Below are 17,364 nucleotides of genomic sequence, written 5' to 3'. Positions count from 1 at the left end.
TGATTGATTGATTAGCTCGGCTCCCTTTCTTTTTCTTGTGAATGGGGTGAGTAAGCTGTAATCGTGTCTTTGTTTTTGGAATTGAAGATCGTTTATGGAAATGGATGAAGTTAGCTTTTTTTTTTTTTTTTTGAATTGATTTGAATAGTTGTGTACTCGTAAGGAGGGTAAGAGGGAGGATGAATAGCCTCTTCTTCAGGTATATCTGCATTGGCGTATACACATAGAGGGGCAGTAGTTCTTGGGTGGAAGGATGCGCAACCAGGCAAAGGCATTTTGTTGATATTGGCTGACTCTGTTTGAGTGTGTTGCCAGAGATAGCCATTGAATGATGGAAGAGATTCTTGTCGGGCTGCATCACGCGGCTGAAGGCTGTCATTGAAGAACAGATAACTTTTGAGTTTATCTTTGATGCAGATTGTACTCGATGCTGTCAACTGACGGCTGTCGAAGTAACCCGGAAAAGAACATCATCCCTAATCAAGGTATCTTTATATGTGCACAGCCAACCGCACATGCTTTCACTCTATTCTGCAGTCTATACAATCACCCAGCCAACTCCGGCCAATACTTCTTCACTATCGTCTTCTTGTTCACCTTGCCCATGGCATTGCGCTCAATCGCATCCACCAGCTTCAGCACCGTCGGCACCTTGTACGCCGCCATCTCCTGCTTGAGCTGCGCGCGCAGACTGCCCAGTTCCAGCGGCTCCGTCTGCGTATTGATGTCAGTGGTCCTGTACTTCTGGATAGGTCAACGCTAGTAAGGAAAGCTCACCCCGGCTCGTTGCTTCACCACCGCCGCCACCCGCTGGCCCCATTCCTCGTCAGCCAGCCCCACGACGGCCACTTCCTGAATCGCGTCCAGCCCCAGCATCTTCCGCTCTACCTCCAGCGCCGAGATCTTGTACCCGCCGGACTTGATCAGATCGACTGATGCCCGGCCCTGGATATAGTACGCGCCCTGCGCGTCGCGCCGGGCCACATCGCCCGTCTTGAACCACCCGTCCTCGGTGAACTCCTTGGCGGTCGCCTCGGGCCGCCGCCAGTACTCGCGGAACACATTATCACCGCTGATCTCGATCATCCCGTCCTCATCCACCCCCTCAATGACCCGCCCAGTCTCCTTCTCCGTCAGCCGCGCCCGCACCCCGGGCAGGGGCCAGCCGACGCTGCCGTCGATGCGCTGCTCGACCGGCAAGCCGCAGCTGATGCCCATGCCGATCTCCGTCATGCCGTAGCGCTCGAGCAGCACCTGGCCGCCCGTGCACGCGGCGAACTTCTTCTTGATGGGCGTCGGCAGCGCCGCGGACCCGCTGACCACCAGTCGCAGGGCCTGTGCGCCCGCGCGCGCCGCCGCCTCCTGCGGGGTGCCGCGCAGGCGGGCCTCGAAGTCGTCCACCAGCCGCGAGTAGATGGTCGGCACGGCGAAGAACATCGTCGACCCGCCCTCGGCCCACCGCCGCCAGATCGTCGCCGGGTCAAACTTGGGGTGCATCTCCACCGTCACGCCCGCCAGCAGCGACGCCGCCAGCCCGTTGATGATCCCGTGCACGTGGTGCAGCGGCAGCACGTGGATGAGCCGGTCGGCCGGCGTGTACTGCCACGCCTCCACCAGGCTGCGCGCCTGGAACGTGATGTTCTTGTGCGTGGTCACGCAACCCTTCGGGTTGGCGGTCGTGCCGGAGGTGTAGATCATCAACGCCCGGCGGGTCAGCGCCCATTGTGCGGGCTGGAGAGGGAAGAAGGCGGGCATGGCGAGCGAGGCGAGCTCGGGTTCCGATTTTTGTTGGAATGGGGTGAGGTGCATGAACGGGATCGTGCTGCTACTGCTGCTGAGCCCCTGCAGCAGAGCGTCTTGGGTTCCGGCAAAGGTGGGATGCAGAATGATCAATGAGGGGTCCGAGTCCCCGATCGTGTACAGGAGCTCTTTCACGGGGTGGGAGGTACCTTTTCGCAAAAATGGTTAGCAGTCCCAACCCACAAGTCTAGTTCATATACCGCCGGACAAGAACCTACAGAGTGGCACGCACACACCCCCCGCTGCCCAGACGGCCCATTGTGTCACAACGTAATCATAGCCATTGGGCACCAGGAACGCGATCCGACGCTCCGCCAGATCCCCGGTCTCCGTGAGCGCGAGGGTCTCCAGCAGATGCTGCTTCAACGCGGCCGTATCGGCCAGCAGCTGGCGGTAGGTGAACTGTTGGCCCTTGGTGGCATCGTCGACGGCGATGTGGTAGGGGCGAGTCTGGGCATGCTCCTTGGCCGCGCAGAAGAGGGGCAGCTCCGGCAGCGCTGCCAGTGCGGAAGAGCTTTGTCATTCAAGGATGTGAGCCGGATAGGTGCGTTGTCCGCGGAGGAGGGATTATGTGTCTGTCTGTATCTTACCTCGACTGTGACGAGGATGGCTGGTCCTGTACTACCTCTGCGGTGAGACCCATCTTGGCGACGGGCAACGAAGGGGAGTGAGGAAAGACGAAAAAGAGTGAGTGTCTAGAACCAAAACAAGCGCGCGCGTGTGTATGGTAGAGAGAGAGAAAGAAAGACAGAACAAAACAGAAGAATCAGCGATGCAGCTACTGTTTCCTCGCTCGTTCCCTCCATTGCTCGTTATGGATCGGCCAACTGCATGCCGCTTCGGGGGGCTTGCATCCCTCCCGAGTCGCTCGGCACTACTTCTGGACGCCGATGGCCTCCTCGGCTTCGGGCGGCAGCCGGGCGTGTTTTCCTCTTACGTACTGCGCTTCTCATAGAGAGAAAAAAGTGTCGCACGGAAAATGCTGAGATTCACTACGGTGGCTGATCGGTAGCTTTCCAGCTCACACCATGTAGATTCTTGATCCGAACTCTGTTTTGTGACCTTGAATTGAATAGACAGCACAGGACTGCAGGTGGGTATATATGGCTGACAGTGACGGCAGATCGGTGCCTGAGGACACAGTCTCCACTCCGATAAGAGGCTTATTCCCCTGGCCGAAGTCGGCCCGGTGAAGACAATCCCGCCACTCAACGTGGTCGTTCAGTAAGGTGTAGAGCGCATAGTGTCTGGTATAAATTAAGGGATGAAGCAGATCTGGGCTGACATATAATAATAGTATGCATCTAAGGTTACATTTCAAAGCAACAAGCTTGCACAGAGCTGAATTGTACATAACGAGCCTCCCGAGGCTGGGTAGTAAAAATAAAAATATAGACAAGCGTACGCAGAGTAACAAAAACGCTACAGATCAAACATCCCCTATTTCAAATGACTGGAGACGCGGCCGCCGCAGCTTCAGCCAGTCCTGAGATCAACGACTCCGAGCGTGTCATCTGTGGCCGTTCGGCTGAATCCTCCACCTCCAGCCCCTTGGCGACCAGATCGGTGAAGTCGACTCCAACCTCGGTCAGCAGGCTGGCATGCTCGTGCACGATATCAAGACATTTCTGGTACACGGTGGTCCCCCGCTGCACGCTGCTCAGCTGCCGCGTGAGGAGCGCATTGAAGCCGTCGAGGTGATGCTTGGCCCAGCGGATGCTGGCACTGGACATGGCCGGCGGGAAGCATTGCTGATAAATGCTGATGGTGTTTTTGATCAAGGTGAAGTAGACGTAGGAAATCTGGAAGATATACATCGGGAGGTCGCCCTCGAAGACACAGGCTCTGTAGCACGTCAGTTCAGCTCATTACGATGGGAGCAGAAAGAAACCCACCTGATCCGCTTGGATATGACATCAGTTCGCGCCTTAAGATAAGCCTCCCTAGCTTGGTCCTCGAAGCCCAAGCGCATCAGCCACGTGGACTTGGTCTTGGTCGCTTGAGGGAAGGAGGGAGTGTCCACCAGAGCACGCAGCAATACCTCGGCCAGGGCGGCCGCACGCTCATCCACCTTGGTTGTGATCACGTCCTGCGCGACCGCATTGCCCTTTAACCCTCGGGCAAGTTTGCGCAACCGCTCGATGTGGCCCACAGCATCCTCGAACCGCTGCAGAGCAATATCAATGTCCAGCTCGTCGATCTGGCCCTCCACCCACCGCAGGTTCTGTTGCTTGCCGTCTACATCAATGCGCACCTCAGGCTTGTCTCGCCCACCGTCCATACTGACCGGCCGATCCGGCTGCGGAGAGTACGAGGCGTGGCGATAGCCTGTTACCTCAGGGACAGCTTTGCCGGCGGCCTCGGTGTCCGACCGGAGGTTGCGTCGGAGATCCTCGACCGTCTTTCGAAAGGTGGCCAGTAGGTCACTCTTGGCTGAGCTGTCCCGCTTGTCATGCCGGTAGGTGAAAGGTTTGCCTCCGACACGCACGTTGATGGCGTTCGTGATGCCCCGGTCTTCAGCATCCTCGCGCGCAACCCCCGCGCCGAGATTGGCCCCGAGATCGATCATATCCACATCCTGAAGGGGCCAACATTCCTCTGCCACCAACTTCGTAGGCACGGGACCACGATGGCTGCTCTGATCCACGCGCTTGCGTTTCTTGGCCGCCACCAGGAGGTGATCGTTCAGCAGCACAATGTGCACCGGGCGCCGCGGCTTCCATGTTGCCGAATCCAGTTCGACCCAGTGTCCACTCTCCATCACAATGTGCCGGCCCGGCACCACCGGCAAGAACTTTTGCGATCCTTCGACGGTCTTCCACAACGTCTGCAGCTGCACGTTCCACATGCTCTCCAGATTTGCGACCGAGCTGCGGTTGGCGTGACGCTTGGGCAGTCGTTCATCGGGCATGGGCGACATAGGGTTAGGGGTGGTGCCGACTGTAGTTTGACCGAGCGTGGTAGTCAGCTCCGCCATCAGGGTGCGCAGGGTGCGCATTTCCCCTTTGAGCTTTTCCGCTTCTTTACTGATCTTGATGAATTGGGTCCGGTTCTGGTATACATTCTGCTGGAGGTCGGTGGATGTTCGGTTCTTGACTTTTCGTAGACTGCGCTGGTATTCCTCGATCTCTTCTTCCGACGCGTTCGCAAGCAGGTTGGCCACATCTAGATCCAAAGTCAGCGTCCAAGAAGCCGGCTGGGTTGGAAATAAAGCCACGCCAACTCACATTTATCGACGGGCAAACTGGGATCCCGCAGCGCATCCAAATCCACCTTTGGCGGACCCGACGATTCGGTGGAGGGTCGGCGACTCGTCTCGGGCGGGCTCAGTCCTCCATACGTGGCCGGGAGCGGAGGTAGGCCGGGCACTGGCGGCACACCATCAAAGTCAGGGACTTGGTTGAACCGGGTCGAGTACCGTCGCTTGACGAGATCAGAGGTCGCATCTTTGTTGGCAGAGCTGGCGGTGGTCCCATGCACGGGGACGGCGGGTTTGCTGACAGCGGAAGCGCTGGTCGAAGTGCTGGGACTGGGGCTGATGGTATTAGGCGGAAGAGGGCCGGAGATGGGCTTCGGAGCACTAATCTGGGGTCGAGGACGGCGAGATTTGCTGCGAAGGGTCAAGCCACGGCTTTCCATGGTGACGTAGCAGGAAGGAAGGGTGAGAGGGGGGGAGGGGGGAGAAAGGGGGAAGAGGAGAAGATTGAACCTGCAATCGACCGGGAGTATTGTTAGAGAGAGGGAAGAATAATAGAGGGGAAGGAGACGACAACGACAACGACGGCCGATGATGATGATGATCAACTCCAGGCACGAAGGCCGAAGCGGGAGGGTAAGTCCGAGGCGGAGAAATGATGATCCCGGCAAAATCATTCCCCAATTGAGCCATTCGCATCTCGTCGTCATCTTCAACTCTCTCCCCTCGAGTCGACTCGCTACATCTCCATCTCCCGCTATTGTTTTCGTTTTCGCTGTCTCTCCCCGGTCATCACCGTCTCCTTCATCCCCACCTACATCATGAGAACCTCCACTTTGGTGGCCGCCACCGCCGGCACGATCATCACCGGTCTTCTGGGTAAGACTCAGTTACGCCATGCTATCTATGGCCTGCGTGACGTGCGTCTTGCTAACTCGCTCTCCGTACCTGTTTAGCCTACGCCGTCTACTTCGATCACAAGCGCCAGACCGACCCCGAGTTCCGTCGCGCCCTCAAGCGGAACAACCGCCGCATGGCCCGCGTTGAGAAGGAGGAAGCCGAGGCCCAGGGCGCCATGCAGCGCGAGTCCATCAAGGCCGCCGTGCAGCAAGCCAAGGATGAGGGCTTCCCTACGGACTTAGAGGAGAAGGAGGCCTACTTCATGGGTCAGGTCGCTCGCGGCGAGTCCCTCTGTGCTGAAGGTATGTGTCTTCCGCGGTGATTCGACCTCCGCGCCCTTTCTCCGCAATATTTCCGGCGATATAGATACCAACCTTGCAGCAGAACCCGTTGAGGCCGCTTTGTGCTTCTACAAGGCCTTGAAGGTCTACCCCCAGCCAAAGGACCTCATCTCCATCTACGACAAGACGGTTCCCAAGGAGGTCCTGGAGATCCTGGCTGAGATGGTCGCCATGGATGCCGGCCTCCAGCTCGGCTCCTTCACGGCAGAGAGCTCCGGCCCGGAGAGCCACGGTGTGGAGTAAATTCGTCCGCCGTGATCGATTCTCTTTGTCCTTAACTCTTTCCTTCTCCCTCCGTCCGCATTCTGCCTCGAACCTGCATCTCTGATATGGAACGGGTGTCGCTACTGTGGTGACCTCCAGTCTCTGCAGGGTCATGGTCTGGCTGCAAACCCTCGGACGGATCTGTCTAAGCATCCTCTTTGATCCCGCTTTCCCTCTCCGCTACTCGTGTAATTTTCCTAGGTCGTTCATGTGTTCTGCTTGCTTTATTTCTTATTCCTTTTATCCTTTCCCCCTGTATATTTGCATTGGGTCTTGAGTGTCGATGAGACGGACATCTCTTGGTAATGCTCGGCGCCATCATGACTTGTGTGGGTTGATGCTGATGATTTTTTCTGCTTTTTCCGTGATTTCCTTGCTCCGGCTATTTGTTCTCTGCTGGGGCGTGTATTCTTAGAAGCGAGCAGTGGTTCCCTTTATTGCTGTGAGACGGGGTCATCGGGAAGAAAACGGGTGATAGTCGATATAAAAGATGATTAAAAGTATAAGTATACTAAGGGATGAAAGGTCCAAGTTAACTGCAGTTATCTGCGACCGTTGCATGAATGCAAGAATGAATGAATGACGGGGGGGGGGGGCCACTCACTCCGCCGATGATCCTTTATTTCATGAATCACGGACCTCGAAGTGCGTAATGGATGAGCAGCGCAATAATTCGCAGCTCGTGCCAGGGTCGATCGTCGGTGCCGCTTGTCTCGCCCCAGTGCCGGTCAGGCCAATGAGGGTGGAACGCGAGGTTGACCAGGTCCACTGCCAATTTGCGCGATGGATTTACCGTGATTAAACCACCGAAAATCACTGGTTAACAGTACTTGCTCAAGTATTAGTGGAGGAGAGAAATGGCCAGGGATGGGTTCATGTCTTGCTGCCCGGCCCTCCCCCCCTTCCCTTCCCTGACCTTGGAAGGTTGGTTGTACTTAATCATGCTCGCTTTCCCTGCTTTTTTTTTTATTCTGTAAGCGTTAGCCTGAATCCCCCTTCGCTGCTTCCCTCTTCCTTCCCCTTCTTCGTCATTCGTTTCTTTTCCGTTGGTTAAGTCCTTCGTTCGCTCGTTCTGAGATTATCGCTCGCTGCATTCGGTGCTAGACATCGACCTAGAATTGCAATTTGCGCACATTTGAATATCATCCTCATCATCAGCTTCTATAGAAAAGGAAGGAAGAGAGAAAACAAAAAGAAAAAGAAAAGATGGTTCCCGTGGGTGCCCCCCTTTTCAGGCAACAAACCATCCTATACTTCCTCATGATCGTGATCATCATGATCATCCCAGCCAAGAACAACAGTTAACCCTACCTAGACTTACGCTCGTCTGCTCGCCACTGCGTGCGCGTTGGCTACCACTGCCAATGCTGTCACACCCCTTGTTGTCAAAGGCACCGATTTTGTCAACAGCAAGACTGGTGATCGCTTCCAGATCCTGGGTGTCGAGTAAGCAATCCCGCAGTCCAATTCGCCCTGGTCATGCCATTTTCATAGAAACAGAATCACTGATAGTCGACACTCGTACACAGTTACCAGCCTGGTGGTTCCTCTGGCTTCAGTACGACTGAGGATCCCCTCAGCCAGCCCGACGCCTGTCTTCGTGATGCCGCCCTGATGCAGAGCCTTGGTGTCAACACTATCCGTGTTTACAACTTGTCGCCCACCATCGATCACAGCAAGTGTGCTTCCATCTTCAACGGTGCCGGTATCTACATGATCTTGGATGTCAACTCCCCGCTATACGGCGGCTCTCTGGATCGTACCGACCCCTCTGGCACCTACAATGCCGTGTACTTTGAGCAAGTCTTCGGTGTCATCGAGGCCTTCAAGGACTTTCCCAACACCCTTGCCTTCTTTGCGGGCAACGAGGTCATCAACGAGGACAGTGTCTACGAGGCCCCTGCCTACATTCGGGTACGTTATTTGCCTTGCGCTCATGCCAACTGTCAACTGTCAACATAGCTAAAATCCGACGTTTTCCCAGGCTGTCACCCGCGACATGAAGGACTACATCGCTAAGAACGCCAACCGGACCATCCCCGTCGGTTACTCTGCTGCGGACGTGCGCCCCATCCTCGTTGACACCCTCAACTACCTGTCTTGCGACCTCAAGAACTCGACCAGCTCCCAGGCCGACCTGTTCGGTCTCAACTCCTACTCATGGTGCGGAGACTCCACCTACAAGGAGAGTGGCTACGACGTGCTCGTCGAGGACTTCTCCAACTCTTCGCTGCCCGTCTTCTTCTCCGAGTACGGCTGCAACCTGGTGACGCCCCGCACGTTCTCCGAGGTCGCGACCCTCTACGGCAAGGAGATGTCCGCCGTCTTCTCGGGCGGTCTGGTCTACGAGTGGACGCAGGAGGCGAACAACTACGGTCTCGTCGCCGTCAACAGCAGCGACACCGTCTCCCTGCTGACCGACTACGACAACCTGAAGACCCAGTACGGCAAGCTGGACATGAGCAGCATCGAGTCCTCTAACGCGACCCAGACCTCCCAGGAGGCCGTCACCTGTGACTCGGCGCTGATCAGCACCAGCACCTTCCTCAACTCCTGGGACCTGCCCAGCCGCCCCACCAAGGTCGACGACTGGATCAGCAACGGCTTCACCAACGCCACCGTCGGCAAGCTCGTCACCGTCTCGTCGACCGCGATCCCCCAGACCGTCTACTCCTCCAGCGGCGGCAAGCTCTCGAGCATCAAGTACACCGTCCTGGCCGACGACGCGTCCAACGTCCCCAACAACGAGACCTCCACCACGACCAGCAGCAACTCGTCCAGCTCGTCCAGCTCGTCCAGCTCCTCCAGCTCCTCCAGCAGCTCGAGCTCCTCCAGCTCCCACGAGAGCGGTGCCACCACCGCCGCCGCTCAGATGTCCGCCTCCGTCCTCGGTCTCCTGAGCGGAGTCACCCTGTTCGCCGCTTTCTTGCTGTGAACCCATTCTCAACACATTATATAGAATCTTAGATTATATATTTTTCTTACGCGCGCCGATGTTCTTATGGCATTAGCTCGCTCATCCTTTTGATTGATCTATACGATGATTCTCTTGTTCCCGGCGAACGTGTTCTTAATCCCGCAGGGGGCCTCACCCTGACCCCGGTTTGGTCGGTGGGCGTGGAGACGAATTTCATGTACAAAGTATGACAGGTCTGGTCTGTTTTTGTTCCACATCCCCCATTTTTGAAAGCTCCGGGGGCCGGGGCCATGGGCCTGGCATGAATGGGGAGGGAGACACGGGAATATGAGGTCTTTGGTTGCTTGCTTTGGTTGCTTTGGTTGCCCTGCTTTATGCTACGAGTATATCGATATCGTCTAATCCATCTGCTGTATATACCACACCTTTCCTTTTGGCTGCATTCTTAGGTCGCTTTTGCTTGTGCACGTTTATTGTTATGTATATGTTTAACCAGATAGTTACGGGATCAGTAGTCTGAGAACAAGGACCTGACATTTACTACGAAGTGTGCTATGTGTGAGTCTCAGTCAAGAGTGATTTACAGTATATTCAGTCCCCCACTCTTTTGTGTAGATTCTCTTCTATTATGCACGTGTAGATCCATCCATTCAATATATGAATCACAAGTTACAATAATCCCGAGAGCACGTCTAGAAACCAAACCCTGCGAGTTTGAACAAGGCGCAGAAAGCGCATCGTAGGTACAGCACAACAACAACCACAAATATTACCACATAGGGGGAAAACCGCCCTGCAGACATAATTCCAGAAAAGATATGAAACAAACACCTAGAAAAAAAACACAGCACGCAACATAGCACGGGATTACTTCTATAAAAGATCCGAAAAACTCGGATCAAAGGGCGCGCCCCTTGCCTTTATCCCTGCCGGACGAGGGCGGGGGCGGCGGCGGGGTAGCCGACCACGGGGTGAGGGCGGGGAATTCCTCCGGCTGGGACTGAGATTGACTCTCCGCCTCGGCGAGACTCAGCTGGATCGCGAATTCCAGGTCGTCGATCTCCTGCTGGCGACTGCTCTCGGGCAGGACCGGGGAGGTCGAGGCTGGCTGAGGAGACGGGGAAGTGGAATAGGGGGTTGGGTCGAACGCAGGCGGGCCAAGGTCAGGCTTGGGGAGCTGAGGCTGGTCCAGGAGACTGAGACGGATGGCCTCGGCGATCTCGGGGTCAAGGTTCTCTTCGTCGTCCAGAGGGTCTTCGTACGGGGAGGAGGCGGAGGAGAGCTCGTCCGGCGCGAAGGAGCTGTCGTTTGGACCGACGGTGTCGCTGGGGGAGGTGCTGACGGCGGAGCTGGCGCTGGGAAATGCGCCGGGTAAAGCGATATCGCTGCCACCCCGCTTGACCGCCTCACTGGAGAAGGATTCTTCGCTGAGGAGCTGGGCGTATGCGAGCAGTTGGTCTTCGCTCACGTCGGGCCCCAGGAGATCCACGCCGAAGCGCTGGCTTAAATGCGCCCGTTCCTTCTCGTCGGCGATCCTCTGGCGCTCCATTTCCACCCGTTCGTCCTGGATGTAGTCGTTCAGTGCGCCACGGCCGCTGTTGTTAAAACGCTGGCCGCCGTCTGCAGCGCCGTTGCTGCCTCGGAGTCCGCGACGCAGTCGTCGTTTGCTGGACTTGTACTGGTCGGCAGCAGAGGCGCTATAAGACCAGTAGCGCAGATGCGTGCCTAACGCGACCATGCCACGCAGCACAGTAGGATCTGTGTCGAGGCAGATAGCGCCGGTAGCGTAATAGTTGTTTCCAATTCCATGCATGGACGCCTCGGCTTGGACGAGACGGCGACGAGCGCGCGAGGAAAACCGTGAGTTGATGGTCCGAATAGGCCGGGTCGAGGATGCCAGAGGATCCCAGGCCTGAACGAGGCCGTCGTTGCCTCCATGCACCAAGTACAGCGACGTCAATGCTACGCTAGACACCTGCGGCGACTCAGTCTGGATGACGCGGATAGGTCCGATGTCCTTGATGATCTCGGGGTTCCTCGAGGCCGGAGATCGGACGTCCCAGACAAACACCATTCCCGTGGTGGTTCCCACAGCCATGTACCTTCCGCGTTGACCTGGTACATCGGTGTCTGATGTGGCCTGCTTGAGGTGTGGTAATGGAGACGACATAGCAGACGAGAACGCGGAACTACCAGACATGCCAATCAGCGGATCCTCATCCGCCGTCAACAAGGCATAAGTTGACAGATCCAAGGCGGTGGTCGTGATCTGGACAGACTTCCGGTCATTGAAGTTGAAGTCGGAGATGCACCATTCGGTGTTTGCGGCTGTACAAACCGATTCACCGAACCCACTTGAGGCGCGAGATGGAGTAGACCTACCGGACATGCCGGCCAATGAGGGTGTTATAGGTGACTTCACGGGCCCTCCGAAGAGGGACGGTGCAGGAGCACCATCCATAGCGAGGGGGCCGAGACTCAACGGCGGCATGGCAAGCTTGGAGATCTTGCGGGTATAACGTCGGATCGCCGCCGTTTCATCCTCGCTCATGCCACAGGAGATCACTATGAGCGACTCGCCCGCGCCCTGGCCATCGTCTCCGGCAAAATCCACAATCAGCTCACGCCTCATATCCCAACCCTCGCAGACTTTCCTGAAGTGCTTGGGCTTGAACGAGAGGAAGCGCTCGATTTCCTTAGTCTCTGCGATAATCTGCTTCTCGTCGAGCTTCATGGCATCAGACGATGATCTGGGGCTGTAGCTACCATCGAGAGGTTCCCGACTAAACGGGTCCGGCCGAGCGGTTCGCCGGGTCAATTCTACCAACTCCCACCGGGCACTTCTACCAGTCTTCCACGCGAGCTGATCGTACTCTTCAGCAGTCAGCTTCGTGGAAGCCACATCCGGCTGTCGTGGGATATCAGACAGGTAGAAGACCTCGCCCAGTGCATTGAGGACAGCCGCCCAAATGCGACGACGCGCGTAGCGTCTTGGTGAGAAACTCTCATCGACAGCAATCGCGACGATGGGAACCCCTGGACATAGTACCCATCTCGCGGTCACCTGGCCTCTTTCGTACCGTTTCTCATAGGTAGGATGAGGGCCGAGAGCGTACGCTGACAGAATACCGGTGGATGAACCTGAAAGCATTGCAATCAAGCCATCAGTCATCTTGAGCATATTGGAGGACTTGGCGATCCACACAGCAGTGGTACCGCTAGTAATGTGGTTGAGCGCGGGAATCCCCAAATGAGGCTGAGATCCCAGGTCCGACAACCCCAAGAATCTACCGCGTTGCTCGGTCGTTGAGATGAAGTAGGCGCGGCCCTGCGGACAAGCTTCGCCGTATATCATACCATACGGCTGACTGACGTCCATGCGATTCGGCATGCCAGCGAGGTCTCCGGACCCGAGCCCATACTCGGCATCACCAGGGAAGAGATCAGCAAAATGCCGGAACATTTGGTGATCGGAAAGGCCCCAGGTCCCGACCTTAACCGCAGACGGGTCGCTGGCGGAGGCGATGCCTTGCTCCGAGGCCCCATGAATGAAAACCGGTTCCTTCTTGGTGAGCTCCGACCCAAACGAGCCGTGCAGATGGCTGACAGGATACAGAAGCTGGGAGGTATAAGTGACCACAGCGCTGCCATTGCGGACATTCGCAGTGCGAACGGTGTTGGATCTCTTCGGCGGCTCGAACTGGCCCGGCTTGCCCCGAGAGAGCGACCGCAGTAGACGCGTGCGGAGGATGTACTCGCTCCGCCACGAAGCCAGAGCAGTCAACCGCGAGAAGAAGCGCTTATCAGACGTCACACGATCCGAGTTTTCACCAACAGACAGCCATACCCCATCCTCTGCCGTGTACGGGCCGGGAAAGTATCGGGAAAATGCAATTCGCCACGCGTGGGGCGTGGTGACCAAGGTGTGAAGCCGGCGAGATACCAGCGCAATCGACGACAAGGACGGAGGCGGCAAATGCGACAGAATGTGCGTGAGTACCTCTATCCAGCACAGCAAATCAGTCTGCCAATCCCTACTTTGGACCAGAGGCGAGGTGCAAGCATACCGTTGGGGAAAGATTCCAGCGACAAGCCCGAGTACGTAGATGCTGAGGGCGTGACCTTGAGGCCCCGGTCGGCGGGGCTCCTAGGAAAGTGCGCCGCAGCAGCAAGCTCGTACTGGTTGACAGGATCAATAGACGACGGGAGGGGTGGTGGAGTCGCAGAGCGCCCGTTTAAGGGCGGCTGTGCGCCGGATGAGTCACTGCTGAGAATGCAGTCTCCAGGCTCGCCATCGCGAAACCCAGAGACTCGTTGCTCACCATGCGAATCATTTCCATGCTGGGTAGGATCGAGAGGTTCTTCCGAGTAGGATTTAACCGGAGGCGAGCGGTCGAAGACTGTGGAAGGCTCTGATTGCATAAAAGAGTTTCGCGGGGTAGGTGGCACAACGGAGGCGACTGAACCAGGGAGACAGTCTGGGTCAGTCGAGAGGGTAAGATGGGCGGAAATTAGAGGGAGGGAAAGCGCGCGGACAGGCAGGATGGGCAGAGCGTATGGACAGCAATGTAGACAAACTGTAGAGTGGAGGAGGGAAGGGCGAGAGAGAGATCCAAACGAGAGAGAAGGGGAGAGAGAGGAGTAGGAGGGAAAGAAAGATAGAAGTGACGAAAGGAGGGGATCGGACGGACTCGAGCCGGTCTCGCCCGCGTCCCATGATTCCCGTCACGTGAGCACGCGGCGAGGCGCGACTTTCTCGAAAAGGGAATTAATTGATTATTTCATTGTCAGCCCAATGATCGAACTACGCACTGGTGCTGTGTCCAAACTGCAACGAAGGGTCTTCAACGCTCTATGCAGGAGAATTCCCATCTTATCTTTCCAGCTGGCAGCGTAGGCAGCACTGGCCCTTTCCAGGCAGCCAGGCGATACATGAAAGTCATATAACCGAGTTCATTCTAGCCGTCTGTCTACATCTCTTCTCGGTCATCAGAACTTCCCAACTTCATCATATCTTATTCCGCCATAAAATAGAACCACGATGCCAAATCTTGGCGGTAAGTCACTGCATCCACCTTGAAAAGTCCCTCAACTAAACGCCGACCAGACGCGGAAACCATCCGCATCCTCGTGGCCACCGACAACCATGTGGGCTACAACGAGCGGGACCCCATCCGGGGCGACGACAGCTGGAAGAGCTTCCACGAGGTAATGTGCCTGGCCAAGGAGCACGACGTGGACATGGTGCTGCTAGCGGGGGATCTCTTCCACGAGAACAAGCCGTCCCGGAAGTCCATGTACCAGGTGATGCGGTCGATCCGCATGAACTGCCTGGGCGACAAGCCGTGCGAGCTGGAGATGCTCAGCGACGCGAGCGAGAATTTCCAGGGGGCCTTCAACCATGTCAACTACGAGGACCTGGACATCAACGTCGCCATCCCCATCTTCTCCATCCACGGCAACCACGACGACCCGTCGGGCGAGGGCCACCTGGCGGCGCTGGACATCCTCCAAGTTTCTGGATTAATCAACTACTACGGCCGCACGCCGGAATCCGACAACATCCAGGTCAAGCCGGTGCTGCTGCAGAAGGGGCGGACCAAGCTCGCGCTGTACGGGATCAGCAACGTGCGCGACGAGCGGCTGTTCCGCACCTTCCGCGACGGCAAGGTGAAGTTCTACCAGCCCTCCATCCAGAAGGAGGACTGGTTCAACCTGATCTGCGTGCACCAGAACCACCACGCCTACACGGAAACGGGCTACCTCCCAGAAAACTTCCTGCCGGAATTTTTGGATCTGGTCATCTGGGGCCACGAGCACGAGTGTCTGATCAACCCGCGCCGGAATCCCGAAACCCACTTCCACGTCATGCAGCCGGGCTCGTCCGTCGCCACCTCGCTATGCCTCGGCGAAGCCGTCGCCAAACACGTTTCTATCGTGAGCATCACGGGCCGCGAGTTCAAGAGCGAGCCCATCCGCCTCCGGACCGTGCGGCCCTTCGCCATGCGCGAGATCGTGCTGTCAGAAGAGAAGGGGGCGCAGAAGCTCGCGCGCAAGGAGAACAACCGCACCGAACTCACGCGGTTCCTGATGGGTATCGTCGAGGAGCTCATCGAAGAAGCCAAGGAAGAGTGGCTCGAGATGCAGGACGAGGCGCCGCCGACCGCCGATGACGAGGACGACGAGCAACCCCGCGAGATCCCCTTACCGCTGGTGCGCCTGCGCGTGGAGATCTCCACCCCGGAGGGCGGCAGCTACGACTGCGAGAACCCGCAGCGGTTCTCGAACCGCTTCGTCGGCCGCGTCGCCAACGTCAACGACGTAGTGCAATTCCACCGCAAGAAGAAGAACACGGCCGGCGGCGGCACCCGGCGGAAGGACGGCGCCACCGCAGACGTCGACGAGGCGGCCATCTCGCACCTGGCGACCCTCGACACCGTCAAAGTCGAGCAGCTGGTGCGCGATTTCCTCGCCACGCAGTCCTTGACCATCCTGCCGCAGAACTCCTTCGGGGACGCAGTGGCGCAGTTCATCGACAAGGACGACAAGCACGCGCTGGAGATGTTTGTCAACGAGTCCCTGGAGAGCCAAATCAAGCATCTCATGGCGCTGGACCGCGACACCGACGAGATCGACGCGGCGGAGGAGCTGGCGCAGAGCTCGTTGCACAAGGCCATGGAGCGGTATCGCACGCAGATGGAGGATATGTTCACCCGCGGGGTCAACAAGCGCAGCCGCCACGCCCGCGGCGGCAAGCGGCGGTACAAGCCCAAGCCCGACGGCTGGGACAGCGAGTTCGATGGCTCGTGGGAGGATCAGCCGGGCGCGCTGATCCACTCGGACAATGAGGGCGGGGATCCGAACGCGGACGTCGCCGCGGAGGACGGTACTGGGTCTGCAGCTGCTACGACAACCCGCGCATCCTCGACCACGCGAGGCAGGGGGCGGGGACGCGGCGGGAGAGCCGCAGCTACGACGAGTACACGGAAAACCACCACGGCAAAAACTACAGCCACGGCCGCGAAAAAGGCCGCAGCTACACCGTCAAAGACAGCTGCAGGTAAAGGCCGCCGCCGTCGCGCGGTGTCGGAGGATGAGGACGACGAAGAAGATGTGATTATGCTTGACGATGATGACGACGACGACGATGATGCGGTATCCGGCCTGCCAGATATCCACGAAGAAGATGACGATGGCGAGGACTCCCAGGCTCTCTTTGTCAAACAACCTGCAACTCGGACACGGCGGGCAGCAGCAGCAGCAGCGGCACCTCCAGCTACCACCTCTACAAAGACTACGACCACCAGCCAACGTCGCGCAGCCGCTCCGTCCGCAGCTTCAACCCGAGCCACGGGCGGGACGAGCACGCGCCAGACGAGAACCCGACAGCAAACCCAGACGACGCTGAATTTCGTGGGCTCGCAGAGCAGCGCTCCCCCAAGCACGCGGACGAGGGGCGCACGCGTGGCCAGCGAGGAAATCGACGACGACAGCGATGGGTTCGAGCCGATGGCGGTGCCTCGGCGGCGGTAGCCAGGGCCGTCTAGTCCGCGGACGTATTACTCGATAGAATTTAGGTTGGGTCGATTACAGTGTAGCGTAGTTCAGCATCAACGGCGCATCGGGGGACAGACTTTTCCAAATGGCATGGCGTTTTCCCAGGTTTCACCATCTCATCGATCTATCCAGCGCGGTTTCTCGAACTTAAGCGCCAATCAATTCATCAAGTTGTAGTTCGTCTACGACGTAGGAATCCAATTATGAATTCAATCATGACGCTCCGCAGTAAAACCGGGGTGCATGGCGCGGAGGGGGGGAGGGGGGTTCCGAGCCCCGAGCCCCGAGCTCCAAGCTCCAAGCTCCAAGCTCTAAGCTCAACGGTGCGGGCTCGCGAGAAGAAATGCCCAGTGGGCGGCAAGCGGTGGTTAGTTGCAGCCAGCAGCCAA

General features: G+C 57.5%; 6 protein-coding genes across 6 annotated transcripts; 3 read left to right on the top strand and 3 right to left on the bottom strand.

Moving 5' to 3' along the window:
- Positions 1 to 174: 174 nt before the first annotated feature.
- Positions 175 to 2,559, bottom strand: BO66DRAFT_474910 (acyl-CoA synthetase). Its single transcript, XM_025653177.1, has 4 exons — positions 2,391 to 2,559; positions 2,019 to 2,314; positions 778 to 1,949; positions 175 to 714 (listed from the first exon to the last, which is right to left on the bottom strand). Exons 1-4 carry the CDS (start codon positions 2,441 to 2,443, stop codon positions 547 to 549), a joined length of 1,689 nt encoding a protein of 562 aa, XP_025499455.1. The 5' UTR covers positions 2,444 to 2,559; the 3' UTR covers positions 175 to 546.
- Positions 2,560 to 3,080: 521 nt separating this feature from the next.
- On the bottom strand, positions 3,081 to 5,576 carry BO66DRAFT_383196 (exocyst subunit EXO84). The gene is made up of 3 exons (XM_025646043.1): positions 5,028 to 5,576; positions 3,696 to 4,965; positions 3,081 to 3,645 (listed from the first exon to the last, which is right to left on the bottom strand). Exons 1-3 carry the CDS (start codon positions 5,437 to 5,439, stop codon positions 3,246 to 3,248), a joined length of 2,082 nt encoding a protein of 693 aa, XP_025499454.1. The 5' UTR covers positions 5,440 to 5,576; the 3' UTR covers positions 3,081 to 3,245.
- A 241-nt stretch (positions 5,577 to 5,817) lies between these two features.
- On the top strand, positions 5,818 to 6,804 carry BO66DRAFT_461910 (TOM complex receptor protein TOM20; the record flags this gene model as incomplete). Its single annotated transcript, XM_025652349.1, has 3 exons — positions 5,818 to 5,875; positions 5,953 to 6,198; positions 6,278 to 6,804. The coding sequence occupies 3 exons, from the start codon at positions 5,818 to 5,820 to the stop codon at positions 6,478 to 6,480; spliced, it is 507 nt and encodes a 168-aa protein (XP_025499453.1). The 3' UTR covers positions 6,481 to 6,804.
- A 903-nt stretch (positions 6,805 to 7,707) lies between these two features.
- On the top strand, positions 7,708 to 9,436 carry gel2 (1,3-beta-glucanosyltransferase gel2; the record flags this gene model as incomplete). Its single annotated transcript, XM_025648973.1, has 4 exons — positions 7,708 to 7,716; positions 7,817 to 7,947; positions 8,031 to 8,415; positions 8,486 to 9,436. 4 exons carry the CDS (start codon positions 7,708 to 7,710, stop codon positions 9,434 to 9,436), a joined length of 1,476 nt encoding a protein of 491 aa, XP_025499452.1.
- Positions 9,437 to 10,016: 580 nt separating this feature from the next.
- Positions 10,017 to 14,039, bottom strand: BO66DRAFT_383187 (F-box and WD domain protein). Its single transcript, XM_025646042.1, has 2 exons — positions 13,486 to 14,039; positions 10,017 to 13,420 (listed from the first exon to the last, which is right to left on the bottom strand). The coding sequence occupies exons 1-2, from the start codon at positions 13,838 to 13,840 to the stop codon at positions 10,317 to 10,319; spliced, it is 3,459 nt and encodes a 1,152-aa protein (XP_025499451.1). The 5' UTR covers positions 13,841 to 14,039; the 3' UTR covers positions 10,017 to 10,316.
- A 420-nt stretch (positions 14,040 to 14,459) lies between these two features.
- BO66DRAFT_405411 (MRX complex nuclease subunit) lies at positions 14,460 to 16,951 on the top strand (the record flags this gene model as incomplete). The annotated part of the gene is made up of 2 exons (XM_025648972.1): positions 14,460 to 14,475; positions 14,526 to 16,951. 2 exons carry the CDS (start codon positions 14,460 to 14,462, stop codon positions 16,949 to 16,951), a joined length of 2,442 nt encoding a protein of 813 aa, XP_025499450.1.
- Between the last annotated feature and the right edge of the window lie 413 nt (positions 16,952 to 17,364).

The sequence above is a fragment of the Aspergillus aculeatinus genome (assembly GCF_003184765.1).
Source record: "Aspergillus aculeatinus CBS 121060 unplaced genomic scaffold BO66scaffold_61, whole genome shotgun sequence".
Lineage (NCBI taxonomy): Eukaryota > Fungi > Ascomycota > Eurotiomycetes > Eurotiales > Aspergillaceae > Aspergillus > Aspergillus aculeatinus.
The sequence above is the reverse complement of the archived record's forward strand: the minus strand, read 5'-3'. Positions and strand labels throughout refer to the sequence as shown.